At 43.4% G+C, this 19,508-nt stretch overlaps 1 protein-coding gene across 5 annotated transcripts in view; it reads right to left on the bottom strand.

The window, feature by feature from the left end:
- Positions 1-15,920, bottom strand: part of LOC125455782 (transcription factor COE3-like) — a 461,569-nt gene extending 445,649 nt beyond the window's left edge. For all 5 annotated transcript variants that reach the window (XM_048538221.2, XM_048538241.2, XM_048538249.2 and 2 more), the window contains exons 1-4: positions 15,189-15,920; positions 13,664-13,820; positions 12,893-12,956; positions 10,922-10,977 (exon numbers count right to left, since the gene is read on the bottom strand). In XM_048538221.2, coding sequence (XP_048394178.1) covers positions 10,922-10,977; positions 12,893-12,956; positions 13,664-13,820; positions 15,189-15,319 — 408 coding nt within the window. In that variant the 5' untranslated portion in view covers positions 15,320-15,920. The remainder of the gene's footprint in view (positions 1-10,921; positions 10,978-12,892; positions 12,957-13,663; positions 13,821-15,188) is intronic.
- Positions 15,921-19,508: the final 3,588 nt, after the last annotated feature.

The raw sequence follows: 19,508 nt of genomic DNA, 5'->3' as shown, positions 1-19,508 counted from the left end.
AGGAAATTCTGGTTCATCCAATACTGCAAGTGGTCTGTGAAAATAAACGCAAAGGTGTAAAGTGCAGGATTCTCAAGTTTATTTAAAACCCGCGAACTTTTGGGTCTTTGCCTAATGGAAAAATCCAGTCCATACCTTAGCTGCAAACCACAGACTTGTGTCTGCTGCTAAGAAAAACAGCAGAAAAACAGACGTAGCATGGGAAACAAAGGGTCATGACTTTGAGCACTGCAACAGAAAAGCAACAGAACAGACTCCCTGTGTTGTAGTAGAGAGGCATATGTCTCTAAAGCAAGACAAGCAATGCTACCATCCAGGGAGAGGAAAGAGGTAAAAAGAAAGTATTTCTTTAGTGGACTTTTTCCAGTCTTCTTCCAGAACAGTCAATGCCACATTTTGACTCATTTCCCACAGTTATGAATGCTACTTCAACATGTCATGCGTTATTCATCAAGCAAATGCAATGCTTTGTTAAGAATTCCAATTTCTACAGTTGGTTTTATTCTTTGATTGTCCCTAATGTTTGTGTCCTATTCCTAACTGCCCTCAAAAAGGTAGGAGTGATCTGTCTTCTTAGAAACATGGAAAGTACCAGCAATTCAGCCCTTCGAGCCCGCTCCACCATCCAACATGATTGACCTTCTAGATCAATGGTCTCTCCCTTGACACCCAGAGCTTCTAGAAATCTATATATTTCTTAAATGTTTTGAGCTGCTGCACCCCTCTGGCGTTGATAGGCTATTTCATTAATCACAGGGACAAATCAAGATAAATAATCATTGCCATCCTACTCAGGGGTGTTGATTTGTTGGAGCTGTGTGTTGTCAACATACATTTGGAACTTGATGTTGCGTTCTTGGTAACATTTTGGTGAGGAATAAGATGACATCAAGAACTGGTTTATGGGAGGAACCTGGTTTTGTGCCTCACAGCTAGAATACAGGATATCTTTAAGACACATGCTTATGATATGATCGTAGCACGTGACCTGAGGGTATACAGGTTTCAGACTCCATCTTAACTGGGACCATTTGATGCATGAAATGGTTTCAGGTACAGAGGATCAACTGGATCTTAGTGCATAAGCCCACAGATCCTAGAAGGCAGCAGGATAAGTAGGTAAGGTGGTTATGAAGGCATATGGGGTACTTACCTTTACTTGTCAAGGCACCGAATAAAAATGCAGGGAGATTATATGCTGGAACAAAATCAGAATTTGCTGGAAAATGCACAGCAGGACAGGCAGCATCTGTGGAAAGAAAGCGGGGGAACATTTTGGGTCCAGTAACTTTTCTTCGATGCTGAAGAAGGGGAACTCTGCTTTCTCTCCACAGAATGCAGAGGAATGGAATTGTGGGAGGTATAGCAGTTTGGATTGGAAATTGGCTTGCTGAAAGAAGACAGAGGGTGGTAGTTGATGGGAAATATTCACCCTGGAGACCAGTTACTAGTGGTGTACCACAAGGGTTGGTGTTGGGTCCACTGCTGTTTGTCATTTTTATAAATCACCTGGATGAGGGCGTAGCAGGATGGGTTAGTAAATTTGCAGATGACACAAAGGTCAGTGGAGTTGCGGATAGTGACGAAGGATGCTGTAGGTTGCAGAGAGACATAGATAAACTGCAGAGCTGGGCTGAGAGATGGCAAATGAAGTTTAATGCAGACAAGTGTGAGGTGATGCACTTTGGTAGGAGTAACCAGAAGGCAAAGTACACAGTTAATGGTAAGATTCTTGGTAGTGTAGATGAGCAGAGAGATCTCGGTGTCCATGTACACAGCTCCTTGAAAGTTGCCACCCAGGTTGACAGGGCTGTTAAGAAGGCATACAGTGTTTTAGCTTTTATTAATAGAGGGATTGAGTTCCGGAACCAAGAGGTTATGGTGAAGCTGTACAAAACTCTGGTGCGGCTGCACTTGGAGTATTGCGTACAGTTCTGGTCACCGCATTATAAGAAGGATGTGGAAGCTTTGGAAAGGGTGTAGAGGAGATTTACTAGGATGTTGCCTGGTATGGAGGGAAGGTCTTACGAGGAAAGGCTGAGGGACTTGAGGCTGTTTTCATTAGAGAGAAGAAGGTTGAGAGGTGACTTAATTGAAACATATAAAATAATTAGAGGGTTAGAGAGGGTGGATAGGGAGAGCCTTTTTCCTAGGATAGTGACGGTGAGCACGAGGGGGCATAGCTTTAAATTGAGGGGTGAAAGATATAGGACGGATATCAGAGGTAGTTTCTTTACTCAGAGAGTAGTAAGGGAATGGAACGCTTTGCCTGCAACGGTAGTAGATTCGCCAACTTTAGGTACATTTAAGTCGTCATTGGATAAGCATCTGGACGTACATGGAATAGTGTAGGTTAGATGGGCTTGAGATCGGTATGACAGGTCAGCACAACATCGAGGGCCGAAGGGCCTGTACTGTGCTGTAATGTTCTATGTTCTAGATGCTGCTTGACCTGCTGGGCTTTTCCAGCAACTTCCGATTTCCAGCATCCGCAGTTCTTTCTTTTTTATTTGTTGAGAGGTTTACGATGGAGCAGTATGAAGTGATGTTGCCCCACTACTGCAGCACTCTGTGCAGTTCTGGGGGATACACTGAAGGTCGTGACTTCACTAGAAAGGGCGCAGAGAGATTTGCCAGGGTATTGTCTGGACTGGAGCAATCCAGCTATGAAGACAAACTGTATAAGCTCAGGTTATTTTCCTTCGAGCAGAGAAGGCTGTGGGGGCGGGGTGCGGGGATTTAGATAGGATGGGATCTGATTGAGGTGTACAAAATTCAGAGGGACAGTGACAGAGTCGATAGGGTAAAAACTCTCGCCCCAGAAGAGGGATGAATGGCCATGGGTCCCAGTTTCAAGGTAAAGAACAGGTGTTTTGGAGGGGATTTGGGAAAAAAGAAGCATTTCACGGTGAAGATTGTGGGCATCTGGGAACTCACCGCCTAAAGTGTGGTAGAAGCAGGAACCTTCCAGACATTTAATATCTATTAGGGTGAGCATTTTAAACACCATAACATACAATGGTACACGTCAAGTACTGGTACTGGGAGTAGAATAAGACCATAAGACACAGGAGTGGAAGTGAGGCCATTCGGCCCATCAAGTCCACTCCACCATTTAAATCATGGCTGATGGGCATTTCAACTCCACTTCCCTGCACTCTCCCCGTAGCCCTTGTTGGTTGTTTGACGACTGGTGTAGACACAATGGGCTGAAGGGCCTAATTCCATCCTGTAAAAACTTTACAACTCCATGGCCCTGAGTTGGGGACAACAAAGGATGGTTTGTCACAGCAGATGATAACATTGAGAGTATTGTCAGTGCTGTGGAATAGATGGATATTTAATTACAGAGGTTCAAACATTGCAAGAGTTGTGGGAAAGAGGGAGCAGATGTAGAATCCTAGAATCCCTGCAGTGTGGAAGCAGGCACTGGGCCCATCATGTCTGCACCAACCCTCTGAAAAGCATCCTACCCAGACCAAACTCACTGCCCTATCCCCCCAACCCTGTATTTATTGTGGCTATTCCAACTAGCCTGCACATTCCTGGACTCTATGGGACAATTTAGCCTGGCCAATCCATCTAACCTGCAAATCTGTGGACTATGGGAGGTAACTGGAGCACCCAGAGAAAATCCACTCAAACACAGGGAGAATGTGCAAAACACCACATAGACAATCGCCCGAGGGTGGAATCAAACCTGGGACCCTGGTGCTACGAGGCAGCAGTGCTAACCATTCAGCTACCATGCTGCCCCAAGAGAGGCAATAAGAAAGGAACTAAGGTATATGCTAAGATTAGGAGATGAGCCTTTTCTCGATTTCTTTTGCAGGACGTGGGCAAAATGATCCTGTCCCGACAGTAGAAACAGGGTGCTGGAGTCTTGGAAAGGGTGCAGAGATTATTTGTTTGAATATAGCACCAGTTTTAATAGAGAGATGGGAGGAGCTGGAGATGTTGTCATCAGAGGTATTCAAAATCATAAATTATTCTAACAAAATAAATGAGGAGAAATTGTTACCAGTGACAGGACCGTCAGCAATCAAAAGGAACTTGATGATTGAGCTGACAGTCTTCCCAGGGTAGGCGTGCTGAGGCTGCTTTATCTAGAACCAACGATCACTATTCAAAATTAGGTGTTGCCTGCTTAAAACAAATTAGGCAAATGTATTTAACTCTTACAGTGTTGAGAGTCTTTGGAAAGCAGAATTCTAGAAAACATTCAAGGCAGAATTGAATAGATTCTTGAGTGGGGAAATTAGTTGGTGGGGGGGGATGTCGTTGCCTGGATTTGACATTACAGTCAAATCAACTTGTAAAATGGTGTAGCTGGTTTGAGGAGCCAAATGGTCTATTCCTTATTGATATATAAAGAGGTGACTGACAAACAAACTAGAGACAATGTGAGGAAATGTTTCTTTACACAGCAAATTACAGTGATTTGGAGTGCACTCCTCGAAGAGGTGATGAAAGCAGATTGAGTGCTAACATTCAAGTGGGAATTGAATGAATACTTGGAGGGCTATGGGAATAGAAGGGGAAGGCAATGGCTAGTCACCACCAGTAAAGCTGCCAAGAAAAGCAGCACAGAATGAAGCGTCAGCAAACAATGAGCCAAGGATCTAGCTTCAGAGATCATACTCTGGAACTGAACGGAATAGGGAGAGGGACAGACCGGATAGCTGTACCACAGAGTCGGCGCAGACACAATGAGTCGAACAGCCTGTTTTGTTCAGGATCACACTACGGCCCTGTAACAGTGGCACTGCTAAAATTTATGTTCCCCTGAGACAGACGCGAGACACAAACTCTCAACATTCATCTAGGAGGACAACTGTTCGATCTGCTCAGCTGTCTCTGTGCGTTGAACATGTTACAATCTCTGCCTAATTAACACATTACAAGTTGAAGCAAGTATTTTGGCTCTGGACGACGGTTACAAAGGCAGTTGCTCATAGTGGGCAAACAAATCTGTGAGCCCATCGTTACAGCCTACATGTGGATTACTTCTCAAGAAAGGCTTGAGGAGTAAAAGAAATGATCATTTTGGGCAGAAGCATTTTTATAGAACATAGACCATTACAGCACAGTACAGGCCTTTCGGCCCTCGATGTTGTGCTGACCTGTCATACCGATCTCAAGCCCATCTAACCTACACTATTCCATGTACGTCCATATGCTTGTCCAATGACGACTTAAATGTACCCAAAGTTGGCAAATAGACTACCGTTGCAGGCAAAGCGTTCCATTCCCTTACTACTCTCTGAGTAAAGAAACTACCTCTGACATCTGTCCTATATCTTTCACCCCTCAATTTAAAGCTAAGCCCCCTCATGCTCGCCATCACCATCCTAGGAATAAGGCTCTCCCTATCCACCCTATCTAACCCTCTGATTATTTTATATGTTTCAATTAAGTCACCTCTCAACCTTCTTCTCTCCAATGAAAACAGCTTCAAGTCCCTCAACCTTTCCTCGTAAGACCTTCCCACCATACCAGGCAACATCCTAGTAAATCTCCTCTGCACCCTTTCCAAAGCTTCCACATCCTTCTTATAATGCGGTGACCAGAACTGTACTCAATACTCCAAGTGCGGCCGCACCAGAGTTTTGTACAGCTTCACCATAACCTCTTGGTTTCGGAACTCGATCCCTCTATTAATAAAAGCTAAAACACTGTATGCCTTCTTAATAGCCCTGTCAACCTGGGTGGCAATTTTCAAGGATCTGTGAACATGGACACCGAGATCTCGCTGCTCATTTGCACTGCTAAGAATCTTACCATTAGCTGTATACTTTGCCTTCTGGTTACTCCTACCAAAGTGCATCACCTCACACTTGTCTGCATTAAACTCCATTTGCCACCTCTCAGCCCAGCTCTGCAGCTTATCTATGTCTCTCTGCAACCTACAGCATCCTTCGTCACTATCCACAACTCCACCGACCTTAGTGTCGTCTGCAAATTTACTAACCCATCCTTCTACGCCCTCATCCAGGTGATTTATAAAAATGACAAACAGCAATGGACCCAACACCGACCCTTGCGGTACACCACTAGTAACTGGTCTCCAGGATGAACATTTCCCATCAACTAACACCCTCTGTCTTCTTTCAGCAAGCCAATTTCTGATCCAAACTGCTATATCCCCCACAATTCCATTCCTCTGCATTTTGTACAATAGCCTACTGTGGGGAACCTTATCGAACGCCTTGCTGAAATCCATATACACCACATCAACCGGTTTACTCTCATCTACCTGTTTGGTCACCTTCTCAAAGAACTCAATAAGGTTTGTGAGGCACGACCTACCCTTCACAAAACTGTGCTGACTATCCCTAATCAAATTATTCTTTTCTAGATGATTATAAATCCTACCTCATAACTTTTTCCAACACTTTACCAACAACTGAGGTAAGGCTCACTGGTCTATAATTACCAGGGTTGTCTCTACTCCCCTTCTTGAACAGGGGAACCACAATTGCTATCCTCCAGTCATCTGGCACTATTCCTGTAGACAATGATGAGTTAAAGATCAATGCCAAAGGCTCGGCAATCTCCTCCCTGGCTTCCCAGAGGATCCGAGGATAAATCCCATCTGGCCCAGGGGGCTTATCTATCTTCACCCTCTGTAGGATTTCTAATACCTCTTCCTTGTGAACCTCAATCCCACATAGTCTAGTAGCCTGTATCTCAGTATTCTCCTCGACAACATTGTCGTTTTCTAGAGTGAATACTGTTGAAAAATATTTATTTAGCGCTTCCCCTATCTCATCTGACTCCACACACAACTTCCTACTACTATCCTTGATTAGGACTAATCTTACTTTCGTCATTCTTTTATTCCTTAAATACACATAGAAAGCCTTAGGGTTTACCCTGATCCTATCCGCCAACAACTTCTCATGTCTCCTCCTGGCTCTTCTGAGCTCTCTCTTTAGGTCTTTCCTGGCTACCTCGTAGCCCTCAAGTGCCCTAACTGAGCCTTCACATCTCATCCTAACATAAGCCTTCTTCTTCCTCTTGACCAGAGATTCCACCTCCTTCGTAAACCACAGCACCTGCACTCTACAGCTTCCTCCCTGCCTGACAGGTACATACTTATGTAGGACACACAGGAGCTTTTCCTTGAATAAGCTCCACATTTCTAATGTGCCCATCCCTTGCAGTTTCCTTCCCCATCCTATGCTCCCTAAATCTTGCCTAATCTGATCGTAATTGCCTTTCCCCCAGCTATAGCTCTTGCCCAGTGGTATACACCGATCCCTTTCCATCACTAAAGTAAACATAACAGAATTGTGATCGCTTTCACCAAAGTGCTCACCTACTTCCAAATCTAACACCTGGCCAGGCTCATTACCCAGTACCAAATGTAAAGTGACTTCGCCCCTTGTTGGCCTATCTACATACTGTGTCAGGAAGCCCTCCTGCACACACTGGACAAAAACATACCCATCTATAGTACTCGAACTATAGTGTTCCCAGTCAATATTTGGAAAGTTGAAGTCCCCCATGACAACTACCCTGTCTCTCTCACTCGTATTGAGAATCATCTTTTCTAACCTTTCCTCTACATCTCTGGAACTATTCGGAGGCCTATATAAAACTCCCAACAGGGTGACCTCTCCTCTCCTGTTTCTAACCTCACCCCATACTACCTCAGTTGATGAGTCCCCAAACATCCTTTCTGCAACTGTAATACTGTCCTTGACCAAGAATGCCACACCTCTGCCCCTTTTACCATCATCTCTGTTCTTACTGAAACATCTAAATCCCGGAACCTGCAACAACCAATCCTTTCCCTGCTCTATCCATGTCTCCGAAATGGCCACAACATCGAAGTCCCAGGTACTAACCCATGCTGCAAGTTCACCCACCTTATTCCAGACGCTCCTGGCATTGAAGTCGACACACTTCAAACCAACTTCTTGCTTGCCGGTACCATCTTACTTCCCTGAAACTTTATTTCGGACCACGCTACTCTCAACCTTTTCTATAGTCGAACTACAATTTTAGTGCCCATCCCCCTGCTGAATTAGTTTAAACCCACCCGAACAGCCTGAGCAAATGTCCCCCCCAGGATAGCAGTACCCGTCTGGTTCAGGTGAAGACCATCTTGCTTGTAGAGGTCCCACCTACTCCATTATATTTTCCCTTTTTGATGCAAACAGCTGTCTTGATTCTCAGAAAGACAGCATTTTGGGAGTAAAAGTAAAAGTGGAATTTATTCCAAGATAATGATCCTTAAGCATTAGGGCAGAAACAAAATCTGCACTTCCACTATTCATGTCCACACTTTGAGATGATCTGTGTTTCTCTTTAGCACCTGCCTTTCTTCAATTATAATGGAAACTGGAGTAATCCACTCAGCCCCTCCAATTTGTTCTACCATTCAATTTACTTGCCTGATTTCTGTAATCCTTCGTACATTTTCCCAACAAAAAACCCAATCACAGTTTTGTCCTTTTCAATCCACCGTCCATCAATTGTTTTATGGGAGAGTGTCCAAACTTCCACTGTCCATTGTATGAAGGGATGTTCCTGGCATCAGCTCTAAGGAGACTGGCTCAAACATTTGAGGTCACATGACACAGTTCTGAACTCTCGCCTCACCCCTCCCACCAACGCCAGCAGGGGAAACAGTTTCTCTCCGATCAGCCTCTCAACACATATAACCATCTGAAATAATTCACTTAGGCAAATCATAACCAACACGAGGTTTGATGAGCTCACTGCTCTCAGATACTTGTAAGAAATTGTTCTCACATGATGGAAGTGAAATCCAATTCGTGGTGATACAGCCTGCTCAGAATTGGATGTCAATGGCCAAATACAAATTCAATGCAATGCCTTTAAAATATGGCTCCTCCACCTGCTTATGAACTACATTGCCTGCATTTATTAACCAGCAATATACAATTGGTCCCAATTGCTATTAACTTGCGAAATTGATGCATGGAGATTGCTTGCCTAAGAAATGGAAATACAGGAACAAGAGGAAGCTCTACTCTGCAACAAATCCCATACTGCTCATGCCCGGATACTGTTTGATGGGGACGGTGGAGATGTGTGTGTGTGTTCAATGGGGACAGTGTAGAGGCAGTTTGTGTCTTACTCACTGGGCCACTGGTCCTGGGACTATTCATTGGAGACAGTGCAGAGAGGGCTATATTCTGTATCAGGAAAGGTGGAGGCATGGTGGTCACTGGATTCATAATTCAGATTAATGTTTAGAGACATGGGTTCAAATGCTACCCTGACAACTGGTGAAAATAAACAAAATTTTCATAAAAATCTACAATTAAGAACCTGGCAATGACGACCATGGATCATTTTTTTAAAAGATCTGGTTCACTAATGTCCCTTAGGGAAGGAAATCTGCTGTCCTTAACCCTGTCTGGTCTGCATGTGACTCCAGACCCAGAGGAATGTGCTTGACTCTTAAGCACCCTCTAAAATGGTCTAGAGAGTTAATCAATTTAAGAACAACTAGGGGTGGTCACAAATAGCAGCCTTGTGAATGATGTCCACAGCCCCAGAAGATTTGTTTTTAATCCAACCTTGTGCTGTACCTGAACTGGAAGGTTTTGGTGGGGTAATGAGGGGAGGGTAGCAAAATAGAAACAGGAAACTGCAAAGGTGAAACAGAATGAGAGTTGTAGCTGCCAGTGGGAGTGGCTGGATTGGACAGCGTAGAGGAAGTTTTACTCTATATCTAATCCAAGCTGCACACTGTCTGGAACTATGTGATGGGGAACTGTTTTGGACTTTGACTCTACATCAAATCCGTGCAATGCCTGACCTGGGATTATTTAGTGGGGCAGTGAAGAGAAAGATGTTCCCTGTATCCGACAATGTGCTGTATCTGAGCTAGGGGTGTTTGGCATGGGCACTGAATCTCTACATTGGAAGCTGAAGGAATTTTCTTCCTGATTAACATCCCTCAGAATAAAGGTTAAAAAAAGTGACAAAATAAGAAAATGTCAGCTAAGTATGGGGGCGCTTTACACCTCAATAAGAATGTATAATTTCAATAGTGCAGTTCTGGAATTTTATAACTGGTAAGGCGAGAAACGTGCAACTAAATTTTATAGTTAGCTGAATTTGAAATACAATATCGCAAAGCTGCCATCAAAGAAAATCATTGAAATATCACTTAAAGTGCCAATGTTAATATCTCACTTTTTGTTGCAAATCTCCAAACTACAAAGAAAAAGGTGAATAAATCTCTCGTCACTTTCTTATGACTGTCGTAAATTAGTCCAATAAAAATTAAACAACTGGGCCAAACATTCCATGATTTGCAACCAATACGGTCACTTCCAATGCGAAGATTGATCAGTTCCAACTTGCACATCATGCGACTACAGAATGTGCAGTAAAACTATGTAGCCCCTTGCTGCAGCACTGCGACAAAGCTGTGCATGAGCAGACAATGCACCCAGGGGGAGAAGAGGAGGTGGTGATGTTGGCAAGGAAGTGGTGGCCAGAGAATCCTTCCAAAGCCGAAATTAATTTCAGTGGCGACACTGAAGGACGCATCTTGTAATTATTGATCAGCCACGAAGAAAAACAGAAGACAACAACAGTTCAATACTTCAAAGGCTTGCCTTATTACTATTAATAACAAATCAAGGCAGATGAACCACATCATCAACGTGGGTCCACAGCGATTACGTTACCCATTTCAAAACATAATTCAATTTGAAAATCTTGCGAGGTGGCAAAATAAATTGTTGCAAAAAACACCTCTTTTCAGAGAAGAGAAAAGTCAAAACAGCTGTGTTATATGAATGAACCAGTTTGGTTTCTGCCTGGATGAATTTATTAAATTGAGAGGCATTGTTTATTTTTAAAATTGTCAACAGTGAATGATCAGACAGATTTGTCCCGCGAACATATGACACAGCAAATCAACTCTTACCTGTTTGGTCATTGAGTCTATGAGCCGTACAAATAAATCCTGCTCTGTTCGGATTCCTGGGAAAAAAGCATGAAGTAAATTCAGTGAAATGTACTTCAATGTGTTGTATCTCTCAGACTCATTCCTTACAACAACATGACAGTACTAATATTGTTATTTAACGGAAAATGTAATTTCAGTGTTTTAAAATAATGAGCTTCTCTTCAGCAAGGAGAGCAAATATGCAAGTTTACAAAAATAAAACACACTATAGCCATTCAATATTAGTGAAAAAAAGGTGTTTCAATGGTCAAAGAAAAGCTGTCTATTGTTTATAGATGCTGCTGGACCTCATGCACATTCCCAGTGCATTTTTAAAATTATTTCAGAATATTAAATTTATAAATTTTACATTTAGTCCCAGTCCACTGCCCTTTCTCTATCACTTGTCCACCTTTCCCCATTCCCTCAAACTTTTCCTTTCCCTTTAAGTCTGTCTCGCCTGCATACTCTTGCTGTCTTCCCCTCATCCTTATCCCATTATCTCTCTCGTTCTATTTCACTCTTGCCTTTCGGGTTTCTAGTTTGCTTCACTTTCCCTCTCTCCTTTCCCACCCTCTGCTACATTACAGGGAGTCACTGGTTCTCCACTCCCTTGTTTAAATACTTTCAGACCAGGATGAGGGGGAAATTCAGACATCGAATTTCAGTCCCAGACCACAAGTCTCCCAACTCTGCCTGTAACAGAACGAATTGACATTGCCAACGCTCTATGTTGTTACTGTCCTGCGGAGTTGAAGGTATCGTACCATTTGTGTAACGGAATGGAAGCCAGTGAGCGTGTGTGTGTGTGTGTGTGTGTGTGTGTTTTGGGGGTGGGGGGCGCGGAATGCGGTGACTGAAATATTACAAGACGTGTATGAACAGTGAGAGTGAATTCAGCACGGACCAGCTAAATCTCTCATACACACAAGCGTCTAACCGAGCATCTTACATAATAACTACGCGATTTTAAAACATTCTCAGGATTGACAGCAATAAAACAAATGACAGTGCGATTGAAAATAGACTTTACGCAAATGTCATGCTAAATAAAGGCAGCACAGCTTTCTTACATAAACAATTCCTCTTCAACTGAGGCTTAAACGCCCATGATCAATCGTAACAACGATTACTTCTTAAAACAAAGAAAATCTGCAATACATTTATGAATTTTATTATTTCACTAAGCGTCGGAAAGTCTATATATAGACGCAGGATTTTTTTTAACAGCTTGGTATAAAGTTTTGCACAGAAGTTTTCAGATCATTTCATTTCTTGGTGGGTCGCTGGACCCGAAGCGCCAACTCTGATTTCTCTTCACGGATGCTGCCAGAACTGCTGAGCTTTTCCATCAATTTCTGTTTTGTTTTGTTTCTGAGTTACAGCATCCACAGTTCTTTTGGTTCTTTTCATTTCATTTTCGCTGTGTTGTGTAAATCGCGCCTTCTGACTGAAACTGTTGCGATTGTTTTGTAGCAGAATATATAAACATGTCAATAATTCCAGACAGTAAGTATCAACATAGCACTAGATACCACCGTGCGTCCTGAGCCGGAGTTCCTATCTTTGATTGGTAGCGTTTTTATTTTAGGAGTTTTCAATAAATAATTTTGAGTACTTCTTGAAAAAAAACATTCTTTTTGTGGTGTACATTTTCAGAACAATACTCCAGCACATCACTGCCAAACGACTGAAATTAGTTTTGTTTCTTTGCATAGTGCTTTGAAAGAAAAATTGAAGTTTGTAATTGACTCTGCTTACTCAATCCTCGCTGTTTAATTATGTCATGTATTTATGTAGCTCAATCTTTTAAAAAGGTAGCTTCCCCGTGCAATTTAACTCTGGCCTCAAACATGGCAAAATGGGGTATTTTGGGGGGGAAAGGTCTGTGACGTTCCCTTTTAGATTTCTGGCGCTGTTTGTTGCAGTCTGAGGGAGAAAGTTTCTTACCGTTGCTGTACAGTAGCTGTAACTTGTAGTGAACACCGTTGTTCGTTTTCTCTCCGTTCTGTTCCTGCGGACGACAGCACAGAAAGGCGTTAAATTCGGATCGAATGCAAGCTGCATTCGCGTGCCGCCTAAACTCAAATTTGAGTTCTACCCTCACCAAGCAGAAGCGAAACGGGAGGCTGATGAATCTCGCGCGATTGTCGGGTTGATACCAGAGCTGGGTTTTGATTTTGTTTTTTGTTTAAATGCGTTTCAGAGGCTGAAGTCGGACACTGGCGGCGAGAAATTGCTATCTACAGCTCTCTCTCTCTCTCTCTCTATCTCCCGTGCTCAGCTCCGAGTAGGTTTGGGTGTGGGATATCGGCTCTGAAGGCAGGGAAGGAGCAGGGTGATTTTATTAAAGGAAGAGTAGGGGGAAAGAAAGAGGGAGACGAAAGGGACATTTTCCAGTTAGGTTTCTTTTAAAGGAATCAGTTTTGAGGATCTGCGACAAATAGGAAGGGGAAAGGCAGAGAGCTGCCAGGAGTTTAAGAACCCGTAACACTCAAGGGCCAATAAATAAAACCAGAGGAACTGACACCTAAAACTTCAGGCCAAAACCATAAAAAGCTGGTAATTGCGGACTCGAGAAGAGATATGGAGTCGTGAAGGGAAATGGGAGAGATTGGGGGATTTGAAGGGAAACAGTAAGGATGGGTATTGGGGGGGTGGGGGAGGGATGGTGGACAGAGAGAATGGTGAGAAAGTAAATAATCCAAGAAACCAACTTACTCTGTCTTTTTCTACGAAGTCAACAAACGCTGTCCTCTCAATTTCCACAGGTTGACCTTGCCGGTCGTACAGGGCCAATACGAAGTGGAAGAAATTGGATTTGCGGAGGTTGGACGGCGGCTGTTTCTCAAAATGTGACCGGGCTAAACCGACTCCACTGCGAGCAGAGAGAATTACAACAAGGGCTTCGGTTAAAGGCGTTTGTAACAAGGCGGATCTTAAACCAACTGAAAGTAAACGGGAGAGGAACGGAGAGTTGAGTCGGTTACAACCCGCGGAAAGTGAAATCAACCTTTTCATTTACTTTGAAGCTTGGAAAGTCACGATGTTTTTGTGAAAATGTTGGGTAAATCAGCGGTGCATCGCTCATGTTCACATTTTAACACCGATGAATTAATTTATATGTTTTTACATGAAAGCACACACATCTATAAGTTTTAAAGATTTGAAACTAAGCCAGAGGTGTCATATCTTTTTTTAAAAAAGCTTTTCGTGTTTATTTTGCAAGTTATGGAGATTACTTTCGAAGAGATGGTGTTGAAATAAAAGCTGTGAGATGGAAGAGAGAGAAAGAAGAGAAATTAAACAGATTTTAAAAATGAGAAAACTTTGTGTCTTGTTTGGGATGTTATATGTGAGGGATTATGAATTGTGTAAAAGAAACGAGGCGGGGGGATAAATCGGAAACAAGGATAAAACATGATAACTGTACGAGATTCCCAGAAGTAGCACTCAGTTTTATACAAAGCGTTTCGCTCAGAGCTGCTTTATTTCCAACAAAGGACAGAAAGTTTTCCAGGCACGGTTTTCTGAGAGCGGAGGGGTAAGTGACATATTCCAAAGCGCGATTATTTAAATTTTAAAAACTCAAAAAAATGGGGGGGACGCGATTTTTTTAAAAAATGAGAGAAGTAAAGTCGGGGGAAAGAGAGACGGAGGAAGTAATGGGACAACAAATAAGAAGGGAATGGAAAGCAGAGAAAGGGATGGTGGACGGGAAGAAGGGAAGGAGAAAGGGGGGAGAAATAGAGACTAAGAAACTGAAAGGAGGGAGGCAGGAAAAAAAAGTCTGAACTAAATAGACACCAGGTGGGTAAAAATATAACCAAGACTTGATATCGAATTTTCCACCGGACGACAGGAATTTTAAAAAAATTAACACGAGGAATGATACAGACACACACACGTATACATATGCACACACATAGATAGAACACACAGATAGACACGCACATATAGGAACGCACACAGAGAGACACACAGACACACACACACCCACACAAATAGATGCACACAGTACGAACGGGGCATGGAGAGAGTTTGTCGCTCTTGGTCATCCGAGCTGGGCATGAAATTGGTATGTGGCACCCAAGGACAACAAGCAAGAGGGGGTTAAAAAATGACAGTAATGTAGGAGGAAATTGCTGCAGATGCTGGAATCCGTACTGAAAGCACAACCACAAGCACTCCTCCTCCTGACTGGAAAAAGAAAAAAAAATAGGAACTAGGAAGCGTTCCGACTAACCTCTGAGCCGCGGTATTCGCATCCAGTATCCCGCCGGAATGTAGCCAGGTCCTGGCAGGATTCAGCCCAATCAAAGGCTCTTCCTTCATGGCTATACCACCTCTTGGTATGGTGTCCTGGATGGCAAACATCAAAGCAGCCTTCTGTCTTGTCTGTGTGTGTGTGTGTGTGTGTGTGTGTGTGTTTGCTGTCTTGTGCGTTTCCAAAGAGAAACACAATTGTTAGTTCTGCTGTTTCCCCTTGTTTTGTGTGTGTGTGCGTGTGTGTGTCTAGCGTATCACTTTCAGAGCAAACCCTTTCCCCCCTGTCTGTCGCTGCCTACCGTCTAGGTAGAGCAGATCCCGGACCAGTCAACTGATCTGCTTCTCTCTCTTTCTCTCTCTCTGCCACTTCCCTGAACGTAGCAGAGTTGTTTGCACTTATAAGAATCGCTTTCACTGAGAAATTAACATGTTGGCTTTTTGTTTCTCCGCTTGAAAGAGATCTTCAAATTCAGCTGCGTAAAGTTGAAAGCGGCAGCATGTAATATTTGTGGATTGATGTGTACCTAGATAGAGAGAGGTGCAGCCCCTGTTCGAAGCAGCGCTGTGAATAGTGAGTTATCCATATGAGAGCCAAAAGCTGAGGAGGTTTTTTTTTCTCTCTTGCACTCCTCCTCCCTCCCTTGGGGGAGACCAGCGTGGTTTGCAGATCCACAAATTGCCTCCTATCCTCTTTCTCCTTCTCTCTCAATTTCTCTCTCTCACACCCCCCACCCCCCCCCCCCCCAACAACCAGGTCCCTCCCTCCTTTTCACGAGTCTTTGTGCCTCTCCTACCCCAGAGGAATGCTCCTTCTCCCGGGCTCCAACACTTGCCAACTCTCCCTCCCTCCCTCCCTCCCTCCCAGACCGGGGGGAGAGAGAGAGAGAGAGATAGAGAGAAAACGGAGCGAGCGAGACAGAAGCTGCGTCTTGCGCCCCCCGCCCCCAAGAATGACAGTCAGGGGGTGGGGTCGCACTCTCCAAATTAGGAGATCTTTCTTTAAATCTCCCCTGGCTGACTTGTCCAGGATTGGCTGCAGGTTGGGGGTGGGTTCTCTACAGTGACATCAGACATCACTATCGTCATCACCTCCGCCCCCTCCCTATCCCTAGATCCAAATTAAAAAAGTGAAATCCCAGGTAAAATAAAGTCCCCTTTCCTTTAACTCTTTGGGGATAGAGTCTGTAACTAAATTACATCTGAGCAGGACAAGACAGCAACAATGTGCTCCCCCCCCCACCCCCAGAAGATACCCTTGCCCTCATGTCTTTTCTTTTAAATCTCTTCCATCTCAGCTTAAAAATGTGTCCCCCAGTCATGAAATCTCCCATCCTAGAGAAACGACAACTACTCCCAGCTCTATCGATTACCTCGTTATTTTATAAGCTTCGTTCACCGGGAGAGGCTGGGCCATGTTAAGGGGTATAATTTTCAGGTGAAAGGCAGGAGGGAGGTCTGAGGAATATTTTTTTTCATCCGAAGGATGGTGGGTGTTTGGAATGCCGTCCCTCGGACAGCGGTGGAGGAGGAAAACCTCACAACCTTAAAAAAATGCTACTTGGATGAGTGCTGGACATGTCACAACATTCAAGGACACAGGGATAAGGGCCAGACCCAGCAAACGGGATTAGTTTTGATGCGAGGATGCCAGTGTTGGACTGGGGTGGACAAGGTCAGATATCACACCATACCAGGTTATAGCCCAACAGGTTTATTCGAAGTCATGAGCTTTGGAAGGGTAGCCCTTTCGTCAGGTGAAGAAAATCTGCTGGACTATAATCTGGTGTGGTGTGATTTCTGACTGGGGCTAGTTCAGGTTAAGAAACCTTGTCAGCATAGACAAGTTGGGCTGAAGGGTCTGTTTATGCACTGTGTGGCACTATGACTCTGTATGTTTTCAATAATGAAGAGTATTCCAACAGAGGCATGGAAAAGTGGAACATGCTGCATGGGGGATAAGCCACATTTTTAGTGCACGCTCTGTAATTTTCAAGTTTTAAAATGCTTTGCCATGCATGTTTGCAAATTTTATGAATGAAAGATATTTTGGGGGTGAAATACCGGTCATCTGTTTATGTTAATATCAAATGTTTCAAATCTCTCTTAATGCAAACTCAAAGAGTGGTTTTCCTTTCTAGTAACATGCAAACTGTTTTGGGGTCATTCTGAAAGAACGATTGCTTTTGTATCAAAAACAGAGATTCTGGACAAACTTAACAGATCTTGCAGCATCTGTGGAGAGAAGCAATTAACATTTGAAGTCCAAAATGACTTCTTCATGATTTGATATCATGTTTGCTATCACTTTCTAAGGAGTTTTAGCCTTTGAATTTGGAGCAGGGCAAGTCCATTTTACACCTCCAAACTTTTGCATTATTCAGTAGAATCATGCGTGATCCGCACATGTCCGTATCTCTATGTTTCTGCCCATCTTTCATAACTCTGGATGGGCTTCCTGTCTACCTCAGGCTTGGTACGTCGAGTCATCCAGCTTCCACTGCACTTTGGGATGGAGAATTCAAATTATTAATGACCCTAATAAAAATCAAAAGAACTGCGGATGCTGTAAATCAGGAACAAAAACAAATTTGCTGGAAAAGCTCAGCAGGTCTGGCAGCATCTGTGAAGGAAAAAACAGAGTTAACATTTCGGGTCCAGTGACCCTTCCTTAGAACATGTTTGTTATTAATGACCCTCCCTGGCAAAGGAAACCCTCCTCATTGCTGTCCTAAATAGGAGGCCCCTTTAAACTGTGCCTCCTCATTTTGGACTCGGCCATGCGACAGCCAACAAGGCACCTTCAAAGTGTAGCTAATGCTTTAATATAGGAAATATAGATACCAATCTGCACACAGCAAGGACCCACAAATAGCAATGTGGCAATAAGTGGATATTTTGTTACTTAGTAATGTGGCTGGAAGGATAAATATTGGCCAGCACACTAAGGTCAGTGCCCCAGTTCTTGTTTGAAAAGTACCACAGGATCTTTCTAAGGTACATTAGAGGTCAGAGGGATCTTGAACGCCTCAGCAAAAGGTCAGCACCTCCAGCAGGGCATGAACCAACAATTTCTAACATGCAGGCAGAAATGCTATGGAGGTGCCAACAGCCCTTTAGTAACAGTGATAATGGGAACTGCAGATGCTGGAGAATCCAAGATAATAAAATGTGAGGCTGGATGAACACAGCAGGCCCAGCTTTAGTAACAATGTGCCAACAGCTCTATGGGTGGACCTGCACCAAACAGGCTGCAGCAATTCAAGAAGGTAGTACATCAGCACCTTGTCCAGGGCAATTAGGGATGTGCAATAGATGCTGGCCCAGCCAGCGACACCCACATCCCACCAGCGACTTCTTAGTGAGTGCTACCAACAAGGTCAGAGCTGCCATTACCACGAACACCAGACAAAACAAATGTTCTGTTTCATAGACTTCCAGACAATCCGTTGAATAGAAATGACTCTTCACTCAATTTGAGCCTCCTTCTCTCAACCTACCTCCTCTATCCAACATGATGTGACACATTAAAAAAAACAGAAGTTGCTGGAGAAACTCAGCAGATCCGACAGCATCTGTGGAGAGGAAGCAGAGTTAACGTTTTGAATCCAGTGACTCTTCTTCAGAATTGACACACATCTGGGACAGGCAGGACTTGAATTCAGACTTCCCGGAGGGGTACTACTACCTGCCTATAACAATGTTTCTGGATTGTTTTATCACTTTTGGAGTCATGTCCCTTTAAGAGGTCAAAGTGCAAATGAATCAAGTACCAGAATGTTGTCGCTGCTCTGTAACACTTGAGACACAGGATTTCTCTGGACATTTAAGTACACAGAATCTGCATACTGCATTTGTGTTAACTTTAATCAACACAGCAATATTATTGCATGGGATAGTTTTCCTTCATGAAAAAACAAAGAAGAAACCAACCTTAAAAGTTTGAAGGCCAAGCAGGCAATTGCAAACAAAATATGACAGTAATCTAGAAATTCCATAGTGTAGCAAAAAAAAACCTAGGATTTCTTTGCAAATTGTGTGTATCTCCAAGTTGACTGGGTTTATGCCAGCTGACTTAAACTTAATCTATTTAAATCTTATTTCAAATTTGCACAGCCAATGGGAGTCGACCCCATTTGAACTAAGGAAAAGCATGCAGAAATTCAAATAAAGTGAAAAAAGTAGTCTGCATTTAAGAGCAGTACAGAGTCAGCAATGCAAAACCTAGACCAAGTTTCATGCCAACAGACAAGGAGCCATGAGTACACATCTGGAAGCACAGATGGATAGATACCAAATC

Source organism: Stegostoma tigrinum, chromosome 1 (assembly GCF_030684315.1).
Source record: "Stegostoma tigrinum isolate sSteTig4 chromosome 1, sSteTig4.hap1, whole genome shotgun sequence".
Taxonomy (NCBI): Eukaryota; Metazoa; Chordata; class Chondrichthyes; order Orectolobiformes; family Stegostomatidae; genus Stegostoma; species Stegostoma tigrinum.
This window is presented reverse-complemented; position numbering and strand designations above follow the sequence as displayed.